At 45.4% G+C, this 15,011-nt stretch overlaps 1 protein-coding gene across 2 annotated transcripts in view; it reads left to right on the forward strand.

Moving 5' to 3' along the window:
- Nucleotides 1-15,011, forward strand: part of tbc1d30 (TBC1 domain family, member 30) — a 40,826-nt gene that overhangs the window by 16,797 nt on the left and 9,018 nt on the right. For both annotated transcript variants that reach the window (XM_088923116.1, XM_088923117.1), the window contains exons 6-10: nucleotides 1,628-1,813; nucleotides 2,796-2,964; nucleotides 4,732-4,900; nucleotides 8,827-8,932; nucleotides 13,999-14,105. In XM_088923116.1, the coding sequence (XP_088779242.1) occupies nucleotides 1,628-1,813; nucleotides 2,796-2,964; nucleotides 4,732-4,900; nucleotides 8,827-8,932; nucleotides 13,999-14,105 (737 nt within the window). The remainder of the gene's footprint in view (nucleotides 1-1,627; nucleotides 1,814-2,795; nucleotides 2,965-4,731; nucleotides 4,901-8,826; nucleotides 8,933-13,998; nucleotides 14,106-15,011) is intronic.

Below are 15,011 nucleotides of genomic sequence, written 5' to 3' on the forward strand. Positions count from 1 at the left end.
TGTAGAGACGAGGCCTGTCTGGTGCTCTGTGGTTGTTTTGAGAAGTTAGTTTTCTCGTACAAAGCTGGAGTTTGGTGACAGGTGTGTTAAGGTCACGGGAGAAGTTCAAAGCTTGCGCCGTTTGATCCGTTAGCAGCAGCAATTGGTGGGTGAGTCAAAGATCTTGGGTGCAGTCTGATCTCACGACGTTGAAAAGAGAGAGAAAAGGTTGTATAGGCAATCATGTGTAAATCCCAGCTAAACAAAAGGAGTACATTCTTAGTGAACGTCTGACGGTAGTAGCAGATCTTTCAAAATGTTCACGTTCCCCGAGAAAACAGGCATAGTAAATTTCTCCTCACTATCAAGGGTTAATACTAATTGTTGAATTAAATTACACAACTTTTAATGAGGAATATTTGCACTGCAGATAAAACACATCACCCTTAACATTTTACTTTGGCTATGTCCAGGTGCTTCAATGATGTATACAATAGGTATGGAAATTAATACATGTGATATTCATGCACTTAGTTGGATTACAAACTGCTGGCTCCCTGAGGCTGAAAAAAAGGTTATTTTGTAATATAATGTGTAATAAACCATTATTAGCGGTGTTAAAATTTGCCTTTCTGTTGCTAGTCAAATACATTAGGCAGGGCACCAAACCAGAGATTGTAATCATCCATGCCCTACAAATAAATCAGCACTTATTATGATAGATCATTCTAACAGAAGATCAATGATAGGCTCTGAGAGGAGCTCAAAACCTTTCACGAGGCTATATCTGCTAAATGCAATGTACATTGTCAGAGTGTGGGGTAATTATAGCCTGCATGAAGCCTGGAAATGATGTGGATGTTTGCTAACAGCACTGTGCCAACAACATTTCAAGTGTGAAATGGAAATAGCCCTGAGTCACTGGGTGACACCCACGCTAATGCTGAGTTTTGCATCTCAAAGAAAGCTGTGCCTCCCATTGTCTGAACCCACAGCGGAGGTCATGAAGGCTTCACTGCTGTCTCTGAATCAGCACCGAGAATATACTCCGAGCCTCTTGTCGGGGTCTTGGTGCTTCATCAGAGTCTGCCTTTCATGGCTTTATGTTGTTGATCGATTTTGCACATATTTGCAAGGAAATCGTTCTCTGAACGGAAGGGCTGTGTGAGTTTCAGAAGACAATTTGTTCAGGCTCTGAAAAAAATTCTGCTTCTGAAATCTTCCCTTTGGGAACATGAGCAAATGTACCTCCCCCCGAGATTGAAGTCTTTTGCGAAAAGGAAACAAAAATCAGTCTGCGGTCTGAAACAGTACCTATATAGAGACCATTAGGCACAACATCTTGGATGTTGTGGATTGAGTAATTTAAATAATTTTACTGACGGTAAGTCAGTACTGTGTAATAGAGTATGTAAGTGTAATATGTGTTTTGTTGTTTTGCTGTTTTTATCTGGGCTGCACAGGTGCAAATACCAGTCAGTTTGGTTGAGCTGGGGTTGAGCCGGGGTTGAGCTGCTTGCTTTATTATAATTGGTAAGAGATGCCAGCAAGACAGCAAGGGCAGATATTGGTTCTGGTAGACAGGCCGCGTCCGTGGAGGTGAGGCGATTCTGCTCAGGCGCGCCCGTCTCGTCTGCGATCCCCGCAGGACCTGCACAGGACCGGCTGCAGCTCCTACTGCGGCCAGGAGGCGGAGCAGGACCGCGTGGTGCTGAAACGGGTGCTGCTCGCTTACGCCCGCTGGAACAAGGCGGTGGGCTACTGCCAGGGCTTCAACGTGCTCGCCGCGCTCATCCTGGAGGTCGTGGAGGGCCACGAGGGCGACGCGCTCAAGGTTGGTTCGATCTACCCCCCCTCCTCCACACCAAAAGCTGAAATGCTAGAGGAAGTGCAGCACTATTTTTATATTTCAAAGAATCAGCATTGATGACCACATTTCAAACTGTAATGAAAGTTTACATCACAAAATAGAGGAAATTTTCTGGTCTGCGCAGCGCCATGTTCTGTGATTCAGAACGAGGCAACAAGACTTCCAGTGAGGTGAAGTGGCCCTGAGACTCTGCAGACTAGCAGGCTTGTGAATCCAGCTCTTCTAATCCAATAGAAATATCGCTCTCCACTTCAAGGTGGTTTTGCCGACAAATACTGCTTGTTAAATCTGCCTGCAGGTCACCTTGGAACATTTCTGCAGTGAAATTTCTGCTGCACAACCTGTACTTATTTGCTCGTCCATCACAGTGCATTGGTCATTACAGTGACTAGTGAGCAGGAAGGGCTCATGTATCATGTCACAATTCATGCAAATGGCAACTATGCAGTACTTTCACAAAGCTCTTGATTTTGGGCTTAATGTGGAATTCGTAAAAGTTTTGCGATACCATCAACTCATTTATTGCGATTAATAAATTAAGTTATTAATCAAATTTAAATTGGGAAACTGGGACTGCAGTTCCCTGAAAGCTTATGGGCGACTTTCATCTTCCGCCTTCTTCCATGTGAAGGCTTTGTGGTGTACTGTGCCTTAACGTCATTTTAAAGTGGATGAAAATAAAACTGCAGCAAATAAACATTGCGGCCAGTGCTGACTTTTCTGTTCTGTATGAAGGGGTGAGCCTATCGTCTGATGTCTTGATTAAATGAACCTTGGGCGTGAAATCTGAACCGAATCTGTAACAGGGTTCTTGTTTGAACTATCGGCCAGAGGTTCTGAGATCCAGGAAGGGCTCTGCGAGGTTTCACTCATGTTTGCTGTACTCTGACCATCCTGAATGCGCTCGGGGTGTTTCATAGTCTGTGTTGCTCTGTTTTCCCCACAGGTCATGATCTACCTGATCGACAAGGTCCTTCCTGACAGCTACTTTGCCAACAACCTCCGTGCGTTATTGGTGGACATGGCCGTGTTCAGAGACCTGCTCAGGCTCAAGCTTCCTGAGCTGTCGCAGCACTTGGACAACCTACAGAAAGCAGCGAACCGAGAAGTCGGGGGTGAGTTTTCTTCCCCTAACCTTCTACTTCCACTTTACAGCTGTTCCCCGGAATTTGCTGGCAGAATTACAGGGGACGCCCTGCTCTGATTGGAGGAGAGGCGTGTCACTCGCTGATGTCACCAACATCGCCATGACGACACCGTGATGTCATCACAAGGCGCCAGGGTCAAGCCTAAAGACGAGAAGCCTCGGCAGTCACTTGTTTTGCGGCAGGCTGACACGGGCATGTCTGATTTAATGCCTGTCTCTCCTCCAGTCAGTGTCGGATCCCCTGTAGGCCCTCTGACGAGGGTGTAAGTGTGAACAACACGGTTCCTCATATACTCCACCTCCCTCCCTCCTGGGATCAGGGTTGCAGCACTGATCAGAGCTGATTTGAAATCGGCGATTCCGATTCATAAAAGAAATAGGATAAGTTAAATGTTGGCGTCTGTATAGGTGCTATGTCCCAGTGTGGTCCGGGTGTGTTTATTTTGATGCTGTGTTCCACACTTCCTGACTTGTGGTTGTTCTCCCTCCTCATTGGTTCATTAATTCATCCAATGACGTCTTTCGTAATCAGCTTCTCGACCAATCAGAACTCAAACTTCTTCAGTATTTAACTTGGAGGTTTTCCGAACGAAGGGGCCATTCGCTCGACTTCGGCTCTGTTCGGCTCGGCTTCGGCTTCGTCTCTCTTTGTTTATTTCACTCGTTTCGCTTCTTGTGTGTGTTTCCGTATAGCTTCGGCTTTGTGGGTTTGTGGTCGTCTCGTTGTCCTTTCGTTTGTTTGTGTTATTCTTTATTTCGCCATTACCTTGCCCAGACGTGTCATATCAACCTCTGTGGGCTTCTGTACCCTATTCCTTGTGTCTGCTCTCATTTTCCCTTATTGGTGTTGTAACAGAAAGAATAAGGTTCTGGGTCCCGAGATGAAGTTAAACAGATGAGTTTATTGCATGCAAGGAACAATAAAAACAAAGTATTGTTCAAAGTGCCGGTATAAACTTTGAGTTTATATAACCCTTCCTTGCCGCTTCTGACGTCACTCATTACTATGGTAAAGGGGGGGTCATGGTGTTCGGCCAGTGAACAGACCCTGGCCAAATGGTCAGTTAGATTACATCCCCAGGGGGTTTCCTAGCTCTCCTAGCTCGCATCTGGAATCCTTATCAGTTAACCCCCTTTCCTGCCATAAACTCCAGCTTGTTGCTTAGAAGTCTAATCGTCAGGCAGGAAGAAAGGATTTAATTTAACCCCGTCTTCACATCTTTCTTCATTGGTGTTTGTAGTTCACTTGTGTATTTGTGTGAACTTTTGTGTAAGGGTTAGTTAAGGCTGTCAGGTGGATTATGCACACGTTGTTGTATTAGTAGCACTACTTTAGGACGGGTGAGTGCCTTTTGTCTTGTATGGTTTTGGGTAGCCAGTGAAGGTTAAGCTAGGGAGTTAGATGCAGAAGACCGTGTGTTTCGGGTTTTGTTTTGGTAGTCAGGTCAGCTTCCCCTCACTTTGTAAGCCAGCTCCATTTTGTTTGTTATTTTCATTCCTTTGGCACCGCTCAAGTTCCTTTTCCCTGTGTGTTTGTGTCCTGTATACGTACCAGCCACTTATTCACTTTAAAATAAATCCCTTTTTGCTCCAAACTTGTTGTCATGCTTCCTAAGTCCCTCACCAGAAACCCTCCTGCATCCAAACCCATCCTAAATGTTACACCCCTTTACCCCCTAGACACAATAGGGCAGGCCTATCTGTGAGTGTGACCTGCCCTTCTCCCTTTCTCCAGGCAGCTACGAGCCTCCCCTGACGAACGTCTTCACCATGCAGTGGTTCCTGACCATGTTCGCCACCTGTCTCCCTCACCACACCGTCCTCAAGATCTGGGACTCCGTCTTCTTCGAAGGCTCCGAGGTCCTGCTGAGAGCCGCTCTGGCTATCTGGGCCAGGCTGGGAGAGTAAGTGCCCGTCGCCGGGGACAGAATCCGGGGTCAGGCAGCCAGGGCCGAGGAGGGTGTGGGCGAACGAGAGTGGATTCATCCCTGCCGAGGGGCATGGGGAGTTTACCATCTCGTTTTTCACCCGCTCGGGGCGCACGTTGTCGTAAATTCTTCGGGTTTCTTGTAAATTGAAGAGCGTTGATCCGTTAACTGTGTGAGTGTTACACAGTGAGTGCGTGTCACGTCATTTCAGAGCAAAATGTCCATTTGGCTGTCTTTCTAGGCAAATTCCCCAATTCCTGGTGGGTCATTTCATTTGAATATTTGAGTTCAGTCTCTTGTGTGTGGACAAGTCCAAAACAAGTTGTACTGTTTGACAGACACTACTGGACACTAAAATGTTACAAAAACAGTTACCCCTCTCCTGTGGGATTGTTTCAAAGTGCTGTTTTCCCGCTTAGGAATATCGGCGTTGTTCATCGCACACCCCCATTCCCCCCCCCCGGAAAGACGTGCCAGGTTTTTAAAGCCGTGAGGGTGGGGGTGGGTTGGTTAATCAGCCTCGTGCCGTCCTCCATGGTGAGGGTTAACGCGACCCATTGTGGCGGTGCCCGTCGCCATGGCAACCCCTTAGAACCTTCCGGAAGGCCGTTGACGGAATCTCGGGAATTCTTTGGGTTCTCCGACCAGGAGAGCTGGATCCGGCTGTTGAAAAGCCAGTTTCCCCCCCGTTTCCTTCCCTGCCGATAACGGGAGATAAATTGAAGGCTGCCCAGAAACGCGCTGAAAACCTGGCTTCCGGAACCTCCCCGGGAGACGAACTTCCCGATGTCGTGTAGCTGGCGGCCCAGGACGGGGGCGAGACCTTTTCAGAACTGAAACCTGTATGTTTGGACATCTCTGTGAAAAGTGTCTTTTTTTTTTTGTTTTAAACACGTGGGAGAAATTCATGGGGTCATTAAAAATGTGTCGCATAACTGGTAGGATGATTATCTGTCCAGGGACATATAATATCTGTTTTTACGTTCATCATCCTACAGACAGTAACACATCCCTTCAAACTGAATGTTTTTACATAAAATGCACATAACATAAGGAAGCCCTTTGGGAAATGTGCTTCTGCTTTTGAAACTGTGAGAAATGATGCAATGTTTTCTAAACACACTGAGGTAAAAAAATAATGTTAAAAATGTTTCTTTTAGTTCTTAAGACGTAAACTTTCATACAGGTGTTTCCTTATTAGATAATTAAACGAGTTGTTTATCTGTCATAGACTAGCCTGTGCTGTGTCACTAGAGGTGTCTTGCACATGGTTTATTGATTTTGATGAGCATGAATTGATTGTTAATTGATTCATTTTAGTTTTTTCGTTTAATAATGAAGAAAAATGCAATACATAAAATACACAAAAGCACCTTCGTAGTATCCTGGAAGATGCTGTGAAACTTGTAAGTATTCAGAGCTGTTTTGTACATCCTGTTCTGTTAATGATCTCTACTTAAACAGTTGCTCGCTTAATGAACAACGTATGGAACAATTTTAATTGAGTTTTATTCAGAAAATGACTATTCGCTTTAATATACTGTAACTCTGCACCTGGGCCTATTTTACATATTAGTAGCTGTTTATCAAATTAGCAGGCAGATTTGCATTCAAGGTGAATCTCTATTATTAAAAGGCAGTTCTGTGTCTTTGGCTGGTTTTAATTAGGATTCAGATGTTCTCATGAGTACACTACCCATAGGTCTGGTAACATGCAGAAACAATTTCACTGCAATTGTTCCTATAATAAAAGTTCTGGAAAATGGATGCAAAAACTTAAAAGGCTTAATTTGCCTTTTGTGATACTTTTGAGATGATCCCTTATAAATCATATGAAGACATGCGCTTTTGTGATGGTCCCTTACCCTTGTGCACTCTCCTAAATGTTGGATGCTCATGGAGAACCTGCATTTATAGGAACTGTAACATTAATGCAAGGTGATGAAACATCCCTTAAAAAGCTGTCTGTCAGTTGGGTGTTAAATAAGATTTGTTACGGAGAAAAAAATGTTTTATGCACCTTCCAAACGGTATAGAAAGGGTTCTCTTGAGCTAAATAAGCAGTGGAAACCCTTGTCTGGTGTGTATTATTATTGCATAATTAATCCAACACTGGAGGAGGTTGTGTGGACTAGTCTATTCCTGACAAGAGGTGCCCTCTGGTGGAGTACTTGCAAACAGCAGTAATAATAAACTATTTTATAAAGCGCCTTTACAGGAAATGTAAAAAAAAGGACAGTTCAACGAAAACAGTAACAAAGATAGAAGATAATAAAATTAGCCCCAAGAGACACAAGGGATTAGAAACGTAGAAGTAGTTGCAAGAAGCAGACACAGACACTCAATTCTGCAGGAGACGGTTTTGAGTCTGGATTTGAAGGAGCTCGGGAAAGAGGACTCTCTGATACCCTTGGTGAGGGAGTTCCAGAGCTTTGGGACGCAGCAGGAGACGGCCCTGTCACCCAGAGTGCTGGCTTGGGGGACAGACAGGAGACCAGAATCAGAGGAGCGAAGGTTGCGAGGTGGGGAGTAGGGCGATAGTAGCTCAGACAGGTACTGAGGTGCCAAGCCATGTAGAGCCTTATAGCTGAGCATGAGGACTTTGAAGTTGACGTGAAAATTGATAGGAAGCCAATGCAAGGACTCCAGGACAGGAGTAATGTGATCACTTGCATGTGTCCCGGTCAGGATTCTGGCTTCTTACAGTGATGTTATCCAGTTAGTGCTAACTCCTCCTTTTGGGTACTGTGAAACTCAGTCTCCTTCTGCTGTATAGAAGATTTAACAGGGCATTGAGTAATAAATGAAACCAAAGAGGAGAATCCACACTCTAAAAATTAGCTCTTTAATAAATATTTAAGAAGGATGTAATAAATGCCCTAAGAACCACAGTGGCTCTTCACTGTGCAAACTTTCTGTGTGGGGAACTTTGATTGTGATTTTGTTTAAAAAGGGAATCATAATATTGTTTTCATAGAAGTGATAGAACACAAAGATAATACTGAAATGTTTAAACAGTTTGTAGGATATTAAAACAATCTGAGTCCGTTAACTGTTTCTCAGTGAGAAGTTGATGTGATTTTTAGTCGAGAGAGAGTTCACTTTTCAGTTTTTTCTAATTCTGCAGAATTACTGAAGTGAAATGGTACAAACAAATATTCTGACTGGTCAAGTTTTGAGACTAAACACACAGACATGGTATGGATTGTTCCACAGCTGCACACACTGCAATGCACAGTCATAGTGTTTGTTCTAATTGACATCCTTTGACTGTAAATATTTATCCAAGATGGGCTTGAATTTATCAGTTGATTCTCTTGTTTTGAAACTGTTTTCTTTGAGCTCACACCTCCTTCAGGTATGAGTTTAGCGCAGTTGTTTAAATAGCCATCCATCCATTATCTAACTGATTTGTCAGATTCAGGTACAGGGGAGCTGGAGCCTATCCTGGTAAGCTTTAGGAGCAAGGCAGGGTACACCCTGGGCAGGACACCAGTCAGTCACGGGGGCACACACAAACACTCACACTCACACCAGGGCCAATTTTCCCAGAACACACCTGCCAGGACTTTGGGAAGAATCCTGTAGGTTTCACCCGGAGGAACCCCACGTGAACATGAGGAGAACATGCAAACTCCACACAGACAGCCTACAGGTCCAGAATTGAACCCAGGGCCCCAAAGCTGAGAGGCAGCAATGCCGACCACTGCACCACCCAGTATTCTGAATATTTTGTTCCAAATTTGTAGCAGAAAAGCAGGTTGCAGTTGATTGGATAATAGGATCTATAACAACAGGCCTACATGGTTGTGTGTGTGTTTTCAGTTGTTTTCTTCGATACGTTACTGTACGTGACCCAGGTGAGGGAGGAGGGTGTCCACCATGTCTTTTTTTTCTTCCAGGCGGATTGAGAGTTGCCAGAGTGCGGACGAGTTTTACAGCACGATGGGGTGCCTGACCCAGGAGATGCTGGAACACAATCTGATTGACTCCAATGAACTGATGCAGGTCAGTGAAGGACAGGGGCAAGTTCCCCATAACCCTTCTTGTCCCCTCCCCCCCCCCCCTTCCTCAAGCTAACGGCTGGCTCAAAGGCCTTTCAGTAAAACTGTGAAACTGCAGAATGAAAAGGGTGTATATATATATATTTTTTTTACCCACTTGCCAGTTCGCTCAGCTGAAAAGTGAGTGAATAAGTGACAGTGTAGGGCAGATGGGCCGGAGCAGTGGCTCTGTGGCTCAGGTGGCTCAGGATCTGCGCCTGTGGCTGGAAGGTTGCCGGTTCGAATCCCGCGGCCGGCAGAGGAATCCTACTCCATTGGGCCCCTGAGCGAGGCCCTTCACCCCAACTGCTCCAGGGGCGCTGTACAATGGCAGAACAACTGTGACCCCCAGCTTCTCTCTCCCTGTCTGTGTGTCTCATGGAGAGCAAGCTGGAGTATGCGAAAAGATAATTCCTAATGCAAGAAATTGTAAAGGGTTAATAAAGTGATGTTATTATTATTATAGATGCACTTACAAATGTTGCAGGTGCAGATCCAGAGTCTTTCTGTACTTCCTGAGAGTTATCTGACCTTGCTTGAAAAAGCAGATCTGGGCTATGGTGGTCCAGTTAAGCTAATAATGACTGGTTGAGCTCAGTAAGAACCAAAAACCTCCAGGAATCAGGACTGGGGAGGCTTTTGGTATGGACATGATATAAGCCAAACTGTCCTTCGGCAACATCACTATTTTCACATCCTGTGTTATTTCACAGTCGCAGTATTGTCTGATGGATTAGTGACACATCTTTCTATCTGGAAATCTTACTGCAGCCTCATCCGCTCACTGTCAATTTAAATTCACTCCACCTTACTAAAATTGTAAAATTCTTTCCGCTGCAAATGGGCTGAGACAGAACTGTGTGTTGATCGAAAGGGTAGCTCCTGCACTCCAATACACAGAAGGCATTTAGTGCCAGGGAGGAATTTTTTTGCATTAAAAAGAGATAATATTGCATTTAAACAAGATCTTGCAGCTAACACATGGTCAGCAAAAGGACACTTCATAAATGCATGACTCTGTGGGCTACATCCTGTGCGCTGTCCAGGAATTGGTTTTGGTTTTGTTTTGCAATCCTGTATCTCTTTACATTCCTGATGCACACCGATGCAGAAATACTCCTTCTGGAAATGACCGTTTCTTCTTCCCTTCAACTGACACATTTCCTGATACTGACGTATTTGCCGAGGAATTCCAAATTCACGTGCTTAAATATTCAACGATTGACTAACCGAAACAGATGGCCAACAGCAAGTGGAAGTCTTACTGTTAACTTATCATAAATGTGTTCTGCTCAGTGCTTACACCTATTAGGCAGCCACCTATCAATATGTTTCTGCGGTTTCACATGAAGAGCACAATTTGTTTGTGGAGCCTTGTCATTTTTTGCTTTTCAAGTGATAGGTGTTTCACCTAGGAATGTTCAGTCACAAGGTGTTCTACTTCAAGTATATAAAAGATAGACAGTCCTTTAGACATATTCATTGCTACAAAGAGGAGTGTGATGATATTCTAGTGTTGTTAATGACAATGCTACTTTGCTTGGGACAATATTATTGCATATGTTGCAAGATATTAATATATTATAACATTTTATTTACAAAGTAATAATTTTGTATTATCTCATTTAATAATTAATAATACTAATATTGTCAGCAGCCATATCACCCTGCAACTCACAAATGGCAACCCACTGAAGCTCAGCAGGTGTGAGCCTGGTCAGTACCTGGATGGGAGAGTTAATAGGCTTATGTAGTAATAGTAATCTGCCAAGGAAAGTTATATTTTTACTATTCTGTTTGAAATGCTGTTGAGACTACTCAGGTTTTCCTTTATAAGTCAGGATACATTGGAAGTCTGATCTGCACCAGGTTTTACTAGGAGAATCCGGAACCAATTGAAAATCCGATCCGGATCCGGGTTTTCCCCTGCCAGTCCGGATCCAGTTGAAAATTCAGAACCGGTTCTGGGTTTTCCCCTGCCAGTCCGGATCCAGTTGAAAATTCAGATCCGGTTTCTGGGTTTTCCCCTGCCAGTCCGGATCCAGTTGAAAATTCGGATTCGGTTTCTGGGTTTTCCCCTGCCAGTCCGGATCCAGTTGAAAATTCGAATCCGGTTCTGGGTCTTCCCCTGCCAGTCCGGATCCAGTTGAAAATTTGGATCCGGTTTCCGGGTCTTCCCCTGCCAGTCCGGATCCAGTTGAAACTCGGATCCGGTTTCCGGGTTTTCCTTTTTGCCAGTCCGGATCCAGTTGAAAATTCGGATCCGGTTCCGGGTTTTCCCCTGCCAGTCCAGATCCAGTTGAAAATTCGGATCCGGTTCCGGGTTTTCCTTTTTGGGAATCCGGATCCAGTTGAAAATTCGGATCCGGTTTCCGGGTTTTCCTTTTTGCCAGTCCGAATCCAGTTGAAACTCGGATCCGGTTCCGGGTTTTCCTTTTTGCCAGTCCAGATCCAGTTGAAACTCGGATCCGGTTTCCGGGTTTTCCTTTTTGCCAGTCCGGATCCAGTTGAAAAATCGGATCCGGTTCCGGGTTTTCCTTTTCCGGAATCCAGATCCAGTTGAAAATTCGGATCCGGTTCCGGGTTTTCCTTTTTGGGAATCCGGATCCAGTTGAAAATTCGGATCCGGTTTCCGGGTTTTCCTTTTTGCCAGTCCGGATCCAGTTGAAACTCGGATCCGGTTCCGGGTTTTCCTTTTCCGGAATCCAGATCCAGTTGAAAATTCAGATCCGGTTCCGGGTTTTCCTTTTTGCCAGTCCGGATCCAGTTGAAAATTCGGATCCGGTTCCGGGTTTTCCTTTTCCGGAATCCAGATCCAGTTGAAAATTCGGATCCGGTTCCGGGTTTTCCTTTTTGCCAGTCCGGATCCAGTTGAAAATTCGGATCCGGTTCCGGGTTTTCCTTTTCCGGAATCCAGATCCAGTTGAAAATTCGGATCCAGTTTCCGGGTTTTCCTTTTTGCCAGTCCGGATCCAGTTGAAACTCGGATCCGGTTCCGGGTTTTCCTTTTTGCCAGTCCGGATCCAGTTGAAACTCGGATCCGGTTCCGGGTTTTCCTTTTCCGGAATCCAGATCCAGTTGAAAATTCAGATCCGGTTCCGGGTTTTCCTTTTTGGGAATCCGGATCCAGTTGAAAATTCGGATCCGGTTTCCGGGTTTTCCTTTTTGCCAGTCCGGATCCAGTTGAAACTCGGATCCGGTTTCCGGGTTTTCCTTTTTGCCAGTCCGGATCCAGTTGAAAATTTGGATCTGGTTTCCGGGTTTTCCTTTTTGGGAATCCTGATACAGTTGAAAATTCAGATCCGGTTTCCGGGTTTTCCTTTTTGCCAGTCCGGATCCAGTTGAAAATTCGGATCCGGTTCCGGGTTTTCCTTTTCCGGAATCCAGATCCAGTTGAAAATTCGGATCCAGTTTCCGGGTTTTCCTTTTTGCCAGTCCGGATCCAGTTGAAACTCGGATCCGGTTCCGGGTTTTCCTTTTCCGGAATCCAGATCCAGTTGAAAATTCAGATCCGGTTCCGGGTTTTCCTTTTTGGGAATCCGGATCCAGTTGAAAATTCGGATCCGGTTTCCGGGTTTTCCTTTTTGCCAGTCCGAATCCAGTTGAAACTCGGATCCGGTTCCGGGTTTTCCTTTTTGCCAGTCCAGATCCAGTTGAAACTCGGATCCGGTTTCCGGGTTTTCCTTTTTGCCAGTCCGGATCCAGTTGAAAAATCGGATCCGGTTCCGGGTTTTCCTTTTCCGGAATCCAGATCCAGTTGAAAATTCGGATCCGGTTCCGGGTTTTCCTTTTTGGGAATCCGGATCCAGTTGAAAATTCGGATCCGGTTTCCGGGTTTTCCTTTTTGCCAGTCCGGATCCAGTTGAAACTCGGATCCGGTTCCGGGTTTTCCTTTTCCGGAATCCAGATCCAGTTGAAAATTCAGATCCGGTTCCGGGTTTTCCTTTTTGGGAATCCGGATCCAGTTGAAAATTCGGATCCGGTTTCCGGGTTTTCCTTTTTGCCAGTCCGGATCCAGTTGAAACTCGGATCCGGTTTCCGGGTTTTCCTTTTTGCCAGTCCGGATCCAGTTGAAAATTTGGATCTGGTTTCCGGGTTTTCCTTTTTGGGAATCCTGATCCAGTTGAAAATTCGGATCCAGTTTCCGGGTTTTCCTTTTTGCCAGTCCGGATCCAGTTGAAACTCGGATCCGGTTCCGGGTTTTCCTTTTCCGGAATCCAGATCCAGTTGAAAATTCAGATCCGGTTCCGGGTTTTCCTTTTTGGGAATCCGGATCCAGTTGAAAATTCGGATCCGGTTTCCGGGTTTTCCTTTTTGCCAGTCCGGATCCAGTTGAAACTCGGATCCGGTTTCCGGGTTTTCCTTTTTGCCAGTCCGGATCCAGTTGAAACTATTGTCCAGATCTTCTGTTGGGAACTTAACAAATAAAAGTAAGAAGAACATTTATTAAATGGGATGGGAGGGTGGCTCAATGGTCAGCATTGCTGCCTTGCAATGCTGGGGCCCTGGGTTTAATTCCTAAGGTGCTTTCTGTGTGGAGTTTGTATGTTCTTTACAGGTCCTCTGGTTTGCGCCCACAGTCCAAATAAACATCCTCGTCGATTAGGTGGGGAGTTGCGTCAGCATGCGTAGTCTGCAAAGAAACAAGTACTAGGTTTATTCCATGCTGAAGAGAGAAAACACAACCCTTTGGCTGTGGAGTCTTTTTCAGGTTTTCACACACCTGAAAAAGGCTTCACAGCCGAATCCTAGTTGGTTAAGTGGCTCCTGGGGATATTGGCTCTGGTGTGAGAGAGTGAGTGTGTGTCCTGTCCAGTCCAGTCCAGTCCAGTCCCCTACCTAGCACCCATTGCTTGCTGGGATAGGCTCTGGCTCCTCTGCAACCCTGAACTGGAACAGCTGGTTGAAAGATGGTTGGATGAATTAAATAAAAGATGACACCTTGCCCACTGGATAGAAATAGCTACCCTACGCTTCATAGTAACCTGTTAACCAGAGCTGCCCAGTTTACACCTTCTTCTTCTCTTGCAGACTGTCTACGCCATGGCAGCGTTTCCATTCCCTCAGCTGGCGGAGCTGAGAGAGAAGTACACCTACAACATCACTCCCTTCCCTGCTCCTGTCAAGACCAGCTCAGGGTGGGTGGAAGGAGGCGGTGGAGTTTGTCTGCATGCCTGGTGTCAGATCAGTGGTTGTAAATTCAGTCCATCCCGCCTGTTTGTCAGTGAGTAGTTAGGCGAGCCGAGGATCTCATGCAGCTGTTTCTGGAGAGGAGCCAGGGTTTTGGTTTCAACCACATGGCTGGGCAGCTTGTTCCACACTCCCACAACCCTTTACATAAAGAAGTGCCTCCTGTCCTGCCTGGAGGATCTCTTCCATCTACGGCTTGAGAGAATCTAGTCTGTCGGCTTCAACAACATGGCTGGGCAGCTTGTTCCACACCCCCGCCACCCTTTGTGTAAGGAAGAGCCTCTTCTTCTCCGTTTTAAGGGCACTTCCACGTGTTTTTCACTTGCATCCTCTGGTTTGTGTTTCCCAGTTCATTCTGCAGCCTTAATAAACTTCTGCAGCACTATTATGTAGAAGCACACACCGATTCCAAACTCCGTCTGGCGATAAGCAGTAAAATAAAAATTATACAGCCACAGGTCCCACTTCTCTGAACCGCTTAGCAGTTTGCAGGTCAAGTCCATCCAGGGAATTTGTGCATAAAACATTGAGCTGTAAATGCTGTTCAGTGAAAATTCCTAACAAAACTAGTCGTACATTTACATTGCAAATAGACCCACGAACTTGTGGTGTCTCTGTTGTAAAAGGTGCTTGCGTGCACTCACTTGACTTCACAGCTGATCGCTTAACAGGTAGTGTTTCTCTGCCTCATTTCTGCCATAATGAACAAATGGCAAGCATTTCTGCTTTCAGTATAAAGGGATTCCTTTAGACGAGAGTGGTGGCATTCTTACTCCCTTACTCCACAACTTATGGGGATTTTGGGAAAAGCAAGTATTTTTCATGAAATATAATCTGAAACAGGCTGGCTGGGT

This window comes from Atractosteus spatula, chromosome 8 (genome assembly GCF_055471065.1).
Source record: "Atractosteus spatula isolate fAtrSpa1 chromosome 8, fAtrSpa1.hap1, whole genome shotgun sequence".
NCBI classification, from domain to species: Eukaryota; Metazoa; Chordata; class Actinopteri; order Semionotiformes; family Lepisosteidae; genus Atractosteus; species Atractosteus spatula.